Source organism: Pseudomyrmex gracilis, unplaced genomic scaffold (assembly GCF_002006095.1).
Source record: "Pseudomyrmex gracilis isolate BER0280 unplaced genomic scaffold, ASM200609v1 scaffold_34, whole genome shotgun sequence".
NCBI lineage: Eukaryota > Metazoa > Arthropoda > Insecta > Hymenoptera > Formicidae > Pseudomyrmex > Pseudomyrmex gracilis.
Genome location: NW_018020618.1, coordinates 27,010 through 44,778, shown reverse-complemented (window position 1 = coordinate 44,778; position 17,769 = coordinate 27,010). Strand labels below are relative to the sequence as shown.

Here is a 17,769-nt window from a genome sequence, read left to right as displayed (position 1 = left end):
ACATGAATCGAGAAACACATTATCCGAGAAACGTCACCGAGACGTCCAATCAACGTCGCGGAAAAGAGGTAACAATCAAGATTGATAGAATCGATTCTGATTATTTGCACACGCTTTTTCTGGTAGGACAAAATATTACTGTAAATCAAATTAAGCATAACATTTTATTTTTATTAGAATACTTTATTTTAGTCACACTTTTGAATACACAATTATAATATATTATTACAGAATACGTTACATATAATATATAATATAGTCATTCAAAGATATTTTTCGATTTAAACTACGTTAGTGTCATTTTTATACCGACGTTTCGTGAACATTTCAGCTCACTTCATCAGGGTCTGTATCAGATTGCTTTTGAAACCCCGATGAAGTGAGCTTAAAGTCGGTATTCACAAAACATCGGTATAAAAATGACATTAACGCGTCTCAAACCCGAAAAATATCTTCGAATGTTAATATAATACACCGCAAAAACATCAAATATCATATAATATAGTCATAAGTACGTACAGTTTATGTTATGTAAGAAACGAATATAATATAGAAGTTTTATATAACAGAAAAAAAGATAATTCCTCTTAAGAATAAGTAGAAAATATGTAGAATAAAATTTTTTTGTATACGTCTTAATTTTATGCAAGTAAAAACCTAAAACAGTGATAAAATGTATTGTTATTTTACTTATTTTACTATAACTTCCATTGTACATATATATACACAAATGTATTATAAAATACACATGATATATATGCTACATATATGTGCTACAAAGAATACTATATTTATACACAAATATAGTATTATATGTATGCAAATATATACTATTATATATATTTGTGTATATATATATACTATATTTGTTTATATATATATAAAGCATGTATACAAATAGGCAAGTAGGAATAAAACTGAGTCGAAAAGTTTTAAACCATTTTTTTCTATTACATACAATAAAGGAGTAATTATTGAATAAATCAAGCCAATCAGCGCTGACCTTTAGCCGGGCGCACGTCAATGAGCCGCGCGGAGCGCTCACGCACACCAGGCGCGTGGTTCACTGACGTGTGTTCGGCTAAAGATCGGCGCTGATTGGCTTGATTTATTCAATAATTACTTCTTTATTGTATGTAATAGAAAAAAATGGTTCAGGACTTTTCGACTCAGTTTTACTTTTTCTACCTGCCTACGAGAGATTTTAAAGTAATTGTCGGACACCCTGTATATTGTATATATATATGTGTATAAATTTCTAAAAAACCATAATTTATGTGAAAAACATTGTACATGTTTAGTTTTGTAGAAAGAGGAGATTATCTTTTTTCTGATTATACCATCTATATTTACGGCTTCCAGCATACATGTAAGAATACCAAAGATAATACACATTTTACTAGTAATGTCACATTTATCCATTTTCTAGATATTGTCAAAGAATTTACTGTATGCGGTACGATCTATAAAGTTTAGTATGTGCCATTAAGTCATATTTGCACTTAAAATCTTATCTATTTGTATGTATAAGCATGCATGTTCAATGACTGTGTGTATCTACAGTAATTTTGTTTCATGGTTATATTTTATATGTAATTGCAAGTCTTTTTTCATTTCAACAGAGTAACCATCAAAACAGTTTGGACATGGAAATCTTTTGTGATATTCGCTTATATGCCTCTTAAGATTAACTAAGCAGGAAAAACTTTTCTTACAATGTGTGCATATGCGTTTTTGTGCATCATAGTGAGTAGCTCTATGGATACTTAGTTGTTTAGCATTGTCACACTCCTTACCGCAAATCTTAAAAAGAATGTAATATGATATTACTTTGTGTGTGTGTGTGTAATGTTGCGCACTACTTCTGTAAAATTCTATTTCTAAGAAACTTACACGGCAGATAAACCAGGTGCCAGGCTCAGCATGATCATATTTGTGTTCGTGAAGTAACGTATAGAAATTGGGTTGTTTCCTTAAAAAAAAAAAAAAACATTCTAAAGATAAGACTATATAGAGGAAGTCCATTGCTGCAAGAGGGAAAACTTTTCACGGAATCGTTTCAAGCAATATTTGTCTTTGCTTTTTCGCGATTTGATGTACATCTTACGTAGCTATTAGCCATTAACTTAATTCAAACTGTTTTTCTTTGCATAATTTCAAAACAATTCATCAGTTACATCTCATGTCGAAAAATTATACTAAATCCAAGCTAAGTCTAAGAATATTAAAGATGGCCGCGAATTCTCTTTATTCTCATCTTATTGATTTTATACTTCAAGATAATAGGTTAGGTTTTTTCTATTTATTCTTACCTCGGTGGTATACATCGATTACATTCATACTCAAAAGGATTTGTAGCTGTTGAATGTACGTTTTGTATATGTGCTATTATAGCATTAGGGTAAAAGAACATAATTTCACACATCTTAAAAAAATAAAACAGTATAAAGTTACTGGAATTCTGTAAACTGTTAATAATTAGTTGTATAAATATGTTTAAAAATCTTACAAAACAATAAAACCACTGTTTATTATGCTTGACTTGCATATGTACTACTAAGCTCATCTTGTTGAGATATCTGTAGTCACAGTGAGTACACATATATTTAAGTTTCATATGATAATGAAAATGATGATCCTCCCAATCCAAGAGAGAAGGGAAATAATGATCACATTTCTAGAGAAAAAGAAAATTATATACAGGACAAACCATATACCAATATACAAACGTATATCGAAGCATATATATGCAGCGACGGTTACTTTAAAATCGGTTATATCTCATATTTATATAGATATGTGTTTAAAGTACGACTTACTCGGCATCTCAAAAATCGGGTGCCATAATCATACTCCACCAAGTATGCCGCATCACTTGAGAACTTCATGTTGAGATATGTATCGATTACAAAAAATGCAACGATTTTCCTTTGTGCGTCTTGCAGTTTCTTTGTTGTTACACTTGTTTTAAAATCTTCGAAAACGCTTGATATGAAATCTTCAGTAAAAGACAATGATATATACTCGTAGAAAGTCAAATAGCAACTGAGAACTCGTACTTGACCTTGTTGTGCCAACAAAATAATACGTAAGACGTGTTTATGTGACTGTGCTTATATATAACTCTTATGAGGTGAAAGTCATATACAACACAGTCACATAATCTAACTTAGCCTAGCGGAACCTAGCGGAACTAGCGACACCAGTTAAGCAGTTTGTTGCGTTGTGAAATAAGGAACGCAGTAGAAAGGGAACTTATGTGTGTTATGTCTAATTTGTTCACCTCTGATAAGTTCTCGATAACTTTAACTAAAAGATAAAGTATATCTTTTTGTATATCTTTATCCACAGGATAGCTATCGGAAGGTATGAAGAAATCGGGCTTTAATTTTTGACTATCGTTGCGTTCCGATCTTTGACTATAGAAATATGGACTGCCAGTAGCTAACGACGAATTCGGTTGAATGCACTGATCACTGAAGATGTGCGTCCTCTTTCAGTGTGTAATAAAATACTAAGACTGAAATATTCTCTCTACCACACATTAAAAGAAAGCGCACTCAATGCGCACTAGTGCATCCAAAAGAATTTGTTGTAACTTCACGTCGGACTTCAAGATATGTCGCGCAAAAGTAGTAAAATAATAATATATTGTTGTGTAGAAGGTTGTGTAAATAAACCAGATATAAGAAAAAACATGATAAAAATCATATTAATGTGTCATTTTATGGGTAAATAATAATTTGAAAATAAATTAACATCTAAAACTATAAATAAACAAATAGCAAGTGATGGTTTTAAAAATTTAAAATTACATACGATTTTTAAAACTTTTAACGAACATTTTATAATTAGATATAGAAAATTTTATAATTAGATTTAGAAAATCACAAGTATGAGTTATTAAAATTAATCATATTAAAATATTTAAAAGTAAAATTAAAATATATAGGTAAACTTCTTTCTCTGAAAGAGCATGATGATTTTATAAGGCATATTTGTACAAAAAAACGTTTTTTAAGGAACAGTAGAGTGTAAAAGAAATAAAGTGTGTAAATAAATATTGTATTTATAACCATTTTGACATTTTCATATTTGTTTACTCTTGTTTTTGCCTTATTCTTATCTTTTATTTATCCAGAATGTTTTATTTCTACTTTGATTCAAAAATTTCTATGTTAAATATAATCTTAATACGAATTTATTCTAATATTTGATGCTTTCGCGGCGTGTTGCAAAGCTTTTTCTGTACAGTTCATGCAAAAGTTGCATATATATCATTTTTATATTGTCGTTAACATTTTAATTTACTTCGTCTGGATGAATGTCTTTTTACACTATACAATGTTCATTGCCGCAATATTGCACGTTTTCTTTATACATGTCCAAATCATTAACTCATGTGCCATGTGTGATCACGTCGTCATGTGATCGATATGCGCATGCGTAAACAAAAAAAATTACATGTTATTGTAATGAATATTGCATAGTAAAAAAAGCATTTCAAAACACTTCATTGTTCACAATATCAGATTCTATTCTTTTTTATATACAGTGTACATACAATCACAGAGATCTTCGGAGATTTTGAATCGCGCGCAAGTTAAGAACGTTCTTAATCTCCGTATAAAAAGGAGAGAAGATAGTCGTGTGTGAAGGCAGCAACAAAAGCGCGAGAAAGAAACCGTATATAGTCACTTCGAAAATTTCTGGAGAGGAGACGACAAGCCGCTCTACATATATTTCAACTAGACGGGGACACATATTTCGAAGGCGTCCTATTTATTTATTTTATCCGCTTTGTGAGAGTCGCAGGACAGCGCCGAAGTGGAGATTAAATTCTCCCCGTGTACTGACGACCGCGAAGGAGAGTTAAGTTATGCATCTCGGTCGATCCTTCCCTGCCTTTTCAGTCCCGGTCCAGAGAACTTATCTTCGAGGCATCTTCTTCTCTGTTCGTACGTTTACGTACCCGCAGCGCGACCCGAAGAACCGCTGTTCTCGTAGGGAATGCTTTGCGGTTGCTTCGCATTCATATATAAATCACGGATTAAATAAAATAGCCTGCCCGCGAGAGTTAAATGAGACGTCAGTGCTGGACCCACCGCCCTCGCTGTGACTCGAACCAAATTACTTCTCTTTCTTTTCTCTCTCTGCCGTTCTGTTCTTTTTTCTTTCCTTTTTTTCTCTCCTGATTTCATCGTTCTTTCGTTTTCTTTCTTATATTTTTGTTGCGCCGATATTCAATAACAGATACAACCTAATGCAAAAAGCCAAATTCGCGCTAGGAACTCGGTGATCTGATCGCTTTATCATATAAATCGCTTTATTCGATATAGACCCGATTTCTTCATACCTTCCGATAGCTATCCTCTGGATAAAGATATACAAAAAGATATACTTTATCTTTTAGATAAAGTTATCGAGAACTTATCAGAGGTGAAGAAATTGCAAAAATAAAGAATTCAATAAGTTTTTATATCTAGAATTTTTAATATCGTCATTGTATCCTAAAATAATCCGTTAGGCTAATAGAGTTGTGGTTTTTATATAAAATCTGTTGTTATTTTTGGTTTTTTTTTTTAAATAATAGACACGAAATATAAGTCAACACAAATGTAAACAACATATTGTCGCAAAATCATAATAATTACTTAAAAGAGAATTATTAGCAAATACATTAACATAATTAACGTTATACATGATAAACCTCGCGATTTTTCTGCGCGTGAATTTGACACAAAACACTGCTTGTGCTTCTCGATCAAGGGCAATCGAATGTAATATATGTGCTACAGAAGCTGCAAGTCCTTGATGCACGCGTTTAGAATTCTCCAGTGTTCGACAATCAGGCAAAATTGTTCTCATCGAAATCGCGATATTATCTGCCGATTCCGTCAGCAACACGCGTGGCCAATTAAACGGCTAAAATCATATCTTCGAACGCAAAACGCGCGGGCAGATTTTACATGCGATCGTTGCTCCGGTCACCGTGCGAAAGCTATTTCGCGTGAGCGCAACCTCACCCTCGCCGCGGCCGCGTTACACGGCAGCGATAGGCAAGTTAACCAACAACGCGGCAATCAGATCGACGTGACGCTCAGGCATGGCATGTATGAGGTCGTTTACACAAATCGCAAACTCGTAGAACGAAGATTTCAAACGCAGAAAATCGATCAATCACATTAGCTGATTTGGCTAATGTAATTGATCGATTTTCTGCGTCTGCGACCTGCGTTCTGCGACCTACGACTTATGTAAACGGCCTTTAAGGACGATCAACGTAATGCTTTTTGCGACCGCGTGTACATGCCGCAGACGCCTATCTCGCGAAAACTTCAACTGATCATGCAGCGATCGGTCTCGCTGTAATTAGAGCGATCAGCACTTGCTTTCGCACGGCGCGCAACGACCTTAGCCCTAGCCTTAGCGTTGATGAGCCACACCGAGCCCGCGTGACTCTCTCCAACCGCAAGTTTCCTTACGTTAGATTATATACTCTGAAAGAGATTGTTCAATGTCGATAATTTTTGTAATTCACGAACGCGATCTTTTTCGTGTGATGTAAACGTGGGATGCCGGATAAGAAGATATAAATTAGAAAGAGACATAATGCATTTTTTAATATTTATACATTTAATAAAAAAACATAGTAGGCATATTATATACGTTATCAATGATAAAGTGTCTAATATCCTTCTCATAAATTCGATATATCCGTTAAACATCGCACAGAAATCCTGCACAGATGAGTTACGTTTGCAATTGAGATTCTTATTTTCGCATTACGAAAACAAAGATTAAATTTATGTCAAATTACGTAGACATAACAATAATCTAGTCGCCATCTAGTTGCGAAAGCTCAACGCTCGTGAGGTAACTTTGCGACGGTGATACGCCAACGCGATCCCGCTCTTACGCTACGTCGCCTTCGTTAGGTATATCACGTACGTACAGTCGCCAGCGCACAATTTTTTTTCGTCGACCGTAAACATAACGCGCGCTTTTCTCGCCAGCCAGTGTCTCGACGATGTAAATCGTTCGATTCACTTCGCATACAAAACGAAGGAAGAGAAAGAGAGGGAGAGAGTGACGATCTGCTCGAAGATCTCGCACTTTCGTGAGAGATCAGGGAAAAAGAGATAAATAGAGAGAGAAGAGGGAAAGAAAGGGAGAGAGGGAAAAAGATAGAGAAAGAGAGAATAAGAGAGAAACTACTCTGAGGAAGAACGAGAGCAAGCAGGACAGCAAGATAGAATGACGGGAATTATGAGAACGCTTCGTCGTAAAGATGAAGGCGCCTCCGCTTGTAGCTGCTCCCTTCGTTCGAGGACGGCGTAACCGTCCAATTGACTCCCGTATATATCGTGGAAGAGGCATGATTCAGCTTGGTCGACGGACTACGATCGCTACCGCCGACGATTCGTGATGCTCGTGACCCGAGAGATTTCTTCTCTATACACGACGGTTCCTTCGACGATCGATCGTCTTGTGCTACCGGTGCGGGCGCGGCGCGGCGCGCCAAGCCGCACCTGAAGATTTTGCGAATCAATACTATATACTCGACTTGCGCGGTTTGATCGTCAAAAGAATCGAATACATTTATAAATTTTTATTTGCATGACGTATTTCTGTAGTTGCTCTTATTATACCATTGTTAAACAAAACCTGATCACGGTCACGTATGTATATGATTACATGCTCGTGCGTAATTATGATTATCTCGAAATTGGAGATCGTTCTATGGGTGCGTCTTATTTATGATGATGAATTTAAAGATGATGGTTTTTATATAGATTTTATAAACAATTCATTAATTATTAATATATATATATGAGAGAAAGAGAGTGAGAGAGAGAAAGAAAGAAAGAAAGAGAGAGAGAGAGAGATAGATTGTGTATACATGTATATGTTATGGTCAAAGCCCGAAGCACATTCTTAGGATTAACTAGTCAATGCGCAGAGCATTGGTCAAAGTCCGAAATAGATTTTTTGCGTATTTTTCACTGTACGCTATTATCGCAATAACAAACATCAATTATTAGAGTATATAGCAAATACGTCTCAATTTTTGATTAAAACTATAATTAATATGTCTGTTTGAAATAAAAAATACGGGACAATTACAGAAGAAGAATCAAAGCACTTTTTTGTGGCAATTAAAAACAAGAAAATCAATTGTAAGTTTGTCGGATTTTAATATCGACTTTCTTATTTGCAGTAGTGGAGATAGAGTATTTTTTTACAATAACTGTTACGTTATTGTAACAGTTTATATACTTTGTTTTTGCGAACAACCAACTACAGTTTATAAAACATTCATTCTATCTTTATTTTTAAGTATCAGTCGAACATATTACACAAATGTAAAAAGAATTTTCGACATTATCTGAAAACTAACATGTTAAGATTAAGTATTGATTACTCTGATCAATGTCACATTAACACGCGTACTAGATTTTAAACATGTTGCAAGAATCCTTCTGAGATGAATATTGATTGCACACATTATTCAAATAAGTGTAGCTGATACCAAATAACATTCAGTTCTGCGATTGATCTTATTGCAAGAGGAGTACAAAGGCGCGTTATGATCGTACATCATCGTTGATATAAAACACAGGCATTGCGCTCTCGCGAGTGCTTGAAAATACGTGTTTATACATATATGCACGCTCCCGCAATGCGTTTGCATTTAGTTTTTATTTTACAATAAACAAATCCAGTCATTTTCTTTGGTAACTCTTCTCAATATCTTGACATTTTCGTTATTGTTGAGCAGCTATTTGTCATACGTTTTGTTTGCACAAAGATTCGTAACGCGCGCGTTGTAAGATTCATAATTTAAAAGCGCCGTTCTCACGCAAAGTTGAAAGATAAAACATCCACCAGGAAAAGAGTGTATATGCTTCTATACTACGAGACAAATATTACTTTATAACCGCGAGTTTTATTGCGACGATTCGTTTCTTAATTAAGTAACGTATATTCAGATGCTATATCACTTTGCAAAAACCCATTGCAAACTTAAAAAGCATCTTTTGCTTACCAAGGCGATCTTAAAAAAAAAAGATGATATAAAATTTACATTTTATTAAAACACTTGGAAGTATATCACATATAAACTTGGTTTATATATATACATATATATATATAGATCTTTTAAATAATTAATCAAACATATATATATATGTTTCTGTGTATATATGTATGTATGTATAAGTTTAGAATTTCTCCAACAGAATTTTTGTTATTGTTACGCAGCTATTTCTTCACACATTTTGTCTGCGCAAAGATTCATAAACGCGTGCGTCATAAGTTTCACAATGGAAAAGCGCTGTTCTCAGTCAAAGTTGAAACATAAAAAATTTACCAGAAAAATCAGTATACGTTACTATATTACAAATCAAATTTCTGTAAGCGCAATTACCGCACGTGGAAATTGTCGCGTCCGAAATCGCGTCAATCAAGACTGCCGCTCGCTGTAGTGAGAAAACCTGGTGGGGATTTTACGCCAGTGTTCACAGTTTTGACTCTGAAGCGGTAGAAGGAATGCGCACAACAGCAGCGAGTTCTTGCATCACATACTCTCATTAAGCATGCGCAAACACATCCTCTGTTTCAAATTGTTCGTCCACTTTTCTACATTCTGATGGTCAAGAAACCGCTAGTTGTGGATAATAAATTTGCAAACACACAAAACAGAGCTAGCTATAAATGTGAAAAAACACAAAACATAAAAATTACGTTTTGAATAAATTTTACAAGAACTGAAATAATGAGTACTAACATTTCAGTTAAGATATTTCAAAATACATCAGCATCATCGTTTACACGACACTCATGACAATCTCATAAACACAGTCGCAAAAACAAGTCTTGTTTTCGTTTTCATTTTCAAAGCAGCATACAATACGAAAGTCTCAGTTCCTATTTGACTTTCCACGGCTATATATCATTGCTTTCTACCAAAGAGTTCATACAAACCGTTGTTGAAGATTAAAGAGAAGCGAAAGAACAAAGACACACAAAACTTATAAGAAAAGTGAAATTGTCAAATTCTGTTCACCCACCGATTTAATATGGATACAAGTGCCGTAACATATTTACAAAACGTGCACTATATTGNACCTTCAAGTGATGTGGCATCGTTGGTGCAGTATGATACTAACCCAACTCGTTATAGATGCCGAGTAAGACGTACTTTGAACACATTTACTTTTATACACATAAGATTTAATCGATTTTATTGTGATAATCACTGCATGAATTTTTATATATATATTTATTACTTTTTCTGATAACACATATACCCCCGCGCATGTGTGTTTGCTATGATATGTCTGCTTCATGTGTACACTTACACATACATATATGTATATAATTTTTTTTTTCTTTTTTCTCTAGAAGTGTGATAGCATTTTTACTCGTGTGATAGACTGGGCATTGCATAATTTTACAAATCATATGCAACCTAAATATATGTGTACTCATTGTGACTTTAGATATNTGTACGACANAAAGGACTTGGTGTGTCATATGCTAAGCGCACATGNTNTTAACTCTTTTTGTTGTTACGTAAGTTTGNTAAAGATATTTATAAAACTGCGCATCACATTTTTATAGAATGTCATTTTCACATTGTTNTATTTTNAAGATATGTGAAANATTGTTCTATAACCANGATNTNTTCTTGCTACACATGCGCGACTATCATGTATCATATTTCCCGGATTGTAACGGTGGTCGATACTTTTATGCATGTAATAAATGTACACCATGGCGGTAAGAATAAATTAAGAAAATANTATCNAAAAGNAAAATGTTAATGTGATGAAGANAAAGTGAATTCNCGTTTATNTGGAATGATCAGATGTAGTCAAATTGTAGTATAGTTCTTTTAACCGTAGTTTCTAACCTAAGCATCGTTTTGACAATAGCCAAATAAAGTTTGAATTAAGTTCTTCTATAAGTTGTAAAGCTTACTAAAATGTACACCATATTGGAAAAAAGNAAAACAATATATTGCACGAAACAATTACTAACGTAGAGATAATCATTGTTTTCATTTTAGAGTATCTTATTCGCGTTTCATAATTTATGTTCCACATTTTTTATTACTTTTGCAACAGTAGGCTTTCTCTATATCTNCTTATTTTTATAATGTATGTGTCTAAGAGCTATGATGAACATCGAGTCGTTACTTGATCATCACAGAGCCAGACATTTTAAGCGCACTAAGTTTTGCTACGTAAGTTTCTTAGCAATAGAATTTTATAGAACTAGTTCAACATTACACTCACAAATAATACATTACAAATGGTACATTCTTTTTAAGATATGCGGTAAAATCGTAAAAAGTCACCTAAGGAATCATTTGAATAACCATTTTATCAGTAAATGGCGCATATGTCGACGAGAAACTTGTAACGAACCATGTCTTACATTGATCGATCTCAGGGAGCATGTAAGAGCGAATCATCCCACAATATTAGTATGTGATAGATGTTTTACGATTCGCGCATGGTATGAAACACAGGAATTACTTCAAGACCATATTCGAGTAGTACATGCTAATCAATTAGAATTATCGTAAATACAGTCAACTATATATATGCATGCTTATCTATATGTACAAACGGATCAGATTTTAATTGCCAATATGACTTAAGATATCACGTAATACAATTTATAGATCTTTCTGTACATAATAAGTGTGTTTTACGATATTTGATATGTAAATAAGATAAAAGTGGAGAAAGTGACATTATTAATGTACAGTATCTTTGATAAGTATACATTTGTGTTGGAATCGGTAGATATAAATGGTGGAGAAAAATAATCTTTTCTGCAAAATTAAACATATAAAATAAAGTGTTGTATGTAACTTATAGTTTTTATAAAACTATACACATATAGATTCAATATATATATATACCCACAATATATATATGTATTGTATATATATGTATATATATAGTTATATTTGTATGTATATGTATTTACATATATACATACAAATATTTAAAAAGTATTTGTTTATATGTAACATATATAATTATGAGTGTACATACATAATATAGTTTTCAATATATATGCACAATAGTAAAGGTTTCCTTTGTTTTTTAATATTTTTGTTTTAATAGCATGTAGTCTTTATATATTTTTTCAAGTAACATTATTATGTAATATCTAAATTGAAATAATATTGTATGTCACATAAAATAATTGTAACAATACAGGTAAAGCAACTTTCGACGGTTTAGAGTCGCTTTTCTTGATTAAGTAAATTTTACATTTGAAAATTTTATTTTAAATGTTTTGAAATTATTTTAAATCAAAGAATTATTTTTTTCTTTGTTGTACATACTTCTACAGTGTACTCGTTTTCCACATGAATTGTAGATACTTATTATGACTATATGTAACGTATAACATATTCTACAATAATATATTATCATAATGTATGCAAAAGTGTGAATAAAGCATTATAGTAAAAAGAAGTGCTTAAGATACTTGATTCAACATCAATGTTCTGTTTAATAAAAAAGAAAGGGAGAAAGACACACACAGAGAAGAAGTTTTAATTCAGAAAACATCAATTAACGGAATAGCAGATAAGTCTTAATTTCTGATTAATGCTATAAATATTTTATTTGTTCGGAACTACGGGACAATTACAGAAGACAAATCAAAGCAAATGTTTGCGGCAATTATAGAATAAAGAATCAATTGTAAGTTTGTCGGATTTTAAAATCGACTTTTTTATTTGCAGTGGAAATAGAGACGTTTTTGTAACAGTTTATAAACTTACTTTTTGCGAACAAACACGTATTGTATAGAAAACGCGCATTGTATTGTTATTTATAAGTAGCAGTTTTAGCAAATTATAGAAAATTAAAAAGAATTTTAAACAATCTCTGAAACTCCCATGTTTGAGATACTATTGATTACTCTGATCAATGTCACATTAACACGCGTAATGAATTTGTCGCAGAAATTTGTTATAAGCTTTCTTCTGAGATTAATATTGATTTCACACATGCCGATACCAAAACTCAGTTCTGCGATTGATCTTATTGCAAGAGAAAAGGGCGCGTTATGATCGTACATCATCGTTGATATAAAACACAGGCATTGCGCTCTCGCGAGTGTTTGAAAATACGTGTTTATACATATATGCACGCTCCCGCAATGCGTTTGCATTTAGTTTTTATTTTACAATAAACAAACCCAGTCTTTTTTGTTGGTAACTCTTCTCAATATCTTGACATTTTCGTTATTGTTGAGCAGCTATTTGTCATACGTTTCGTTTGCTCAAAGATTCGTAACGCGCGCGTTGTAAGAGTTTCATAATTTAAAAGCGCCGTTCTCACGCAAAGTTGAAAGATAAAACATCCACCAGGAAAAAAATGTATATGTTTCTATACTACGAGACAAATCTCTATAAGCGCGATTACCGCACGTAAAACTTGCCGCAGCCGATCGCGTCACTCGAAATTGCCGATTGCTGTAGTGAAAATAACTGGTAGTGATTTTACGCAAATATTCACAGGTTTGACTCTGAAGCGGTAGAAAGGATGCGCACTACACCAGCGAGTTTTTGCAGTAAGATCTCTCATTAGACATGCGCAAAGACACCTTTGATTCAAATTGTCCGTTCACTTTTCTACATTGTGATGGCCATGAAACCGCTATTTACAAATACCGAACTCACAAACACACATAAAAACAGTTACCTTCAAAAACGGAAACACATACAAATATACGGACACATACAAATATAAAAATTAAGATTTGATATTGGACAAAGTTTACAAGACTGAAACTATGAGCAGTAACATTTTTTATAGAATATTTCAAATTAAATCAGTATCATTGTTTACACAACACTCATGACAGTCACATAAACATAGTCGCACAAACACATCTTATTTTCGTTTTTGTTTTCAAAGCAGTGTACAATATGAAATTCTCAGTTGCTATTTGACTTTCTACGGCTTACATCAATGATTTCTACCAAAGATTTATACCAATCATTTTTGAAGATTAAAAACCACAAGAACAACGAAACTACAAGACACGCAAGACTTATAGAAAAAGGAAAATTGTTAAATTTTGTTTACTCACAGATACAATATGTATACAATTTTAACAGATTTTTTAAAAAGTGTGCGTACTATAAAACCCTCAAGTGATGTGGCATCGTTGGTGCACTTTTTAAAAAGTGTACGTACTATAAAACCCTCAAGTGATGTGGCATCGTTGGTGCAGTATGATATTAGATCCAAAAGTTTTAGATGCCGAGTAAGACTTAACATATTTATTTAAATAAATATGAGATTTAATCGATTTTAACCATCGCTGCATGCATATATACATGTTTATTTATTTGTATAATGACATATATTCGCGGATACCACGCACGCGCGTGTGTATGTTTGTGGTTGCATTGAAATAGACGCTTCATGTATAGATACATATATATATATATTTTTCTTTCTTTTTTTTCTAGAAGTGTGATAGCATTTTTTATAGTGTGATAGAATGGGGACTTCATAATTTTACAAATCATTTGAAATTTACATTTCGGTGTACTCTCTGTAACGTCAAATTTATGTTCAACAAGCAGGAATATATGGACCATATGCTAGACGCACATGCTATATGCTACTATTTTTGCTACGTAAGTTTTTTGAAGATATTTATAAAGCTGCTCATCATAGTTTAATAGAATGTCAACTTTATATTGTTTTATTTTCAAGATATGTGACACCACGTATTCTAACATGGACGTTTTTTTTTAAACACATATACGACTATCATGTATCATATTATTATGTATCAAATTCCGATGATTTTCGACCGTTTTATACATGTCGTATATGTACACCGTGGTGGTAAGAATAAATTGAGAAAATAATATCAAACAGTAAAACGTAAATATGATGAAGAGAAAAAGATATAGTGATCATCTTGAACGTTCAAATATAGAAATTTGGTATTATTTTTGAAACGTAATCTCTGTATCTAAATACATTGTTTTTTTAAATTATTACAAAAAACAGTTTGGATTGGGTTCTTACTGATTAATAAAGCTACATGAACTGTACATTACATCGCATAAAAGGAAAAAAACACAAAACGAACGATAACGTAGAGATAATTATTATTTTCATCTTAAAGTATCTTCTTCGCGTTTTATATGATATTTTATTCTCTATATTCTTTGAGTTTTACTACTCTTGCAGAAGTAGGCTTCTTCTATTTATTCTTATTTCTGTAATGTATGTTTCTAAGGCCAATGAACAGCATAGGGGAGTTACTTAATCATCATTTAATTGAACATTTTAATCCTAGTAGTTTTTACTACTTTGTAAGTTTCTTAAAACTAGTATTTTATAGAAGTAGTGCAACATTACACACAAACTACAAATAATACTATAATACATTTTTTTAAGGTATGCGGTAAAATATTTACCACCTTTAATGAACAAATAACCCATATTCATTTTCACTTTATGAGTAAAATACGCAAGATGTCCATTGAGGTCTTGTATGAGAAGAGTCCCTACATTGATCGAACTTAAAGAGCATGCGAAAAATGATCATCCCACAATCTTACTATGTGAAAAATGTTTTAATATATACATTTATTACACATCTCAAGAGATGTTGCAAAACCATATTCAACACTTTCATGCAAATCAATTCGAATTATCGTAGATACAATCATCGGATATGCATGCTTATACATATGTACAAACACATCAGATTTTAACTGTAATTGTACCTTAAGATGGCATGTACTAAAACTTATAGATCTTCTTACTGTACATAGTAAGTCTTTTGACGATTTAGAACGTGGATAAAATGAAAGTAAACATTACTAGTAAAATGTATTATTTGTAATATTTATACATTCATGCTAGAAGCGGTAATTATAGATGGCACGATCGGAAAACAGTATAACTTTCAAACAGAAAAAGACAATTCTTTCTGCAAAATTAAAAATGTAGTATAAAAGTTTTTATATAAATCATGATTTTTAGAAAAGTATATATATAGCATAAACATACAAATGCTTAAATACTAATAGTATTTATAAATATATATGTATATATGTATCCTATATGTATCTTATATACAAATATTTAACTACTAATAGTATTTATAAATATATACGTATATTTGAATCCTATATAGTATATGTATATATCATTCGTGTTCTATATTTGTGTATATTTATATATGTGTACATTATAAAAGTTTTAACAAATGTTTTAATACCATTGTTTTAATAGTGTTTAACTTTTTGTTTAAAACCTGACGTACTACTATGTAATATCTACATTCAAATGATATTAGTGTATGTTACATAAAGTAAGTGTAACCAAAAATGTATAGCTAATTTTCACGGTTTAAATTCAATTTTCTCGATTAAGTAAATCTTCCATAATAAAAATGTCATTCTTTATGAGTTAAATGTATTTTTGCACAACGAATTATTTTTTTTCGTTATACAAACTATTACATTTTACTCGTTTTCTACATGAATTGTGTATATACTTATTATGACTATATGTAACGTATAACATATTCTACAATAATATATTATCATAATGTATTCAAACGTGTGAATAAAGTAAAGCATTATATTAAAGAGGAGAGTGCCTTAACTGCTTGATTTATCGGTAATATTCTGCTAAATAACAAATTGTGATTTAATCTTGAATAATTAACTATTAATAAATTGTTAAGTAATTAATTGTTAATCACAATTCGTCCTTCTTCACTGTTTTCCAAGTACTGATATCGATTGTGCGTTTGTCTCGTTCTCGCGCCAGATTCTCTACTTACAAACAAATAAAAGATTCTTTCGGGCTACTTGATACCAACACGATATCGGTTAGATGGCTGTTCTCGTCAATTACAGCGTAATTGTGGGAAACCACGATTACGCGGAATAATTATTAATCTATAATGCGATTGCACGACGCGGCGCTGAGCCGTGTCGAGTTTAGCCGCCGCGCTTTGGACCGCAACCGACGACGCGACGTGCCGGAGGAGCGCGATTATACTCGCGCGTATTTCACCGCGAACGAGGGAAGAAGGGTGGCCTCGCGCGCTCGAGAGGAGATTCGAATCTAACGGGACGTATACGGCGCGAGATAATGACAGCGGTGATAATATCGATATTATTATGGGTTAGCGACGTGATGTTGTTTAGGTGGTGAGACTGTGCGCGACATTCGAAACCGATACACGCGACGAAATATGGCGAAGACACGCGTGAAAGCACGTGCAACGTTAATGGACGTAAAAACAAATTATGAAAGCGGCTGGTAATTAACCGCTCTTAATCGAATTGCGTAAAGCGGCTCGCGAAATTGTAGCATTAATCATACCGCGGAATGATTTTTTCGTCCTCTCATTCTCAGCGTACTTACATGACGACGAATTAAGAATTCAGGGAACACGTAAACACGAAGGGCAAACACAAAAAGACAAAAATGAAACTAAAATTGAGAGAGGCGCGAAATCCTCTTCCTCTCGCTCTCTCTGTCTTTGCATCGCAAACATATATATAATAAGTAATTATACATGACACGCACACACACACACACATATGAGAAAGTTTCCATATATCTTCTCTGAAACGAGATGACGTTTTATTGAAAATTTGGAATTGTATAATATATATGCATTTTTGTATAATATATGTGCATTTTTCTATATATTCTGAATTATATATAAGAGTGTAATATA

At 32.7% G+C, this 17,769-nt stretch overlaps 1 protein-coding gene and 1 long non-coding RNA gene across 2 annotated transcripts; one reads left to right on the top strand and one right to left on the bottom strand.

Annotated features, from left to right (window-relative positions):
- Positions 1–1,217: 1,217 nt before the first annotated feature.
- Positions 1,218–3,132, bottom strand: LOC109852735 (gastrula zinc finger protein XlCGF44.2-like). Its single transcript, XM_020424170.1, has 5 exons — positions 2,820–3,132; positions 2,510–2,677; positions 2,313–2,425; positions 1,894–1,972; positions 1,218–1,803 (listed from the first exon to the last, which is right to left on the bottom strand). The coding sequence occupies exons 1-5, from the start codon at positions 2,886–2,888 to the stop codon at positions 1,558–1,560; spliced, it is 675 nt and encodes a 224-aa protein (XP_020279759.1). The 5' UTR covers positions 2,889–3,132; the 3' UTR covers positions 1,218–1,557.
- A 7,536-nt stretch (positions 3,133–10,668) lies between these two features.
- LOC109852728 lies at positions 10,669–11,898 on the top strand. The gene is made up of 3 exons (XR_002250029.1): positions 10,669–10,785; positions 11,179–11,251; positions 11,339–11,898. It is a non-coding gene; the product is annotated as an uncharacterized LOC109852728 (long non-coding RNA).
- The last annotated feature ends 5,871 nt before the right edge of the window (positions 11,899–17,769 follow it).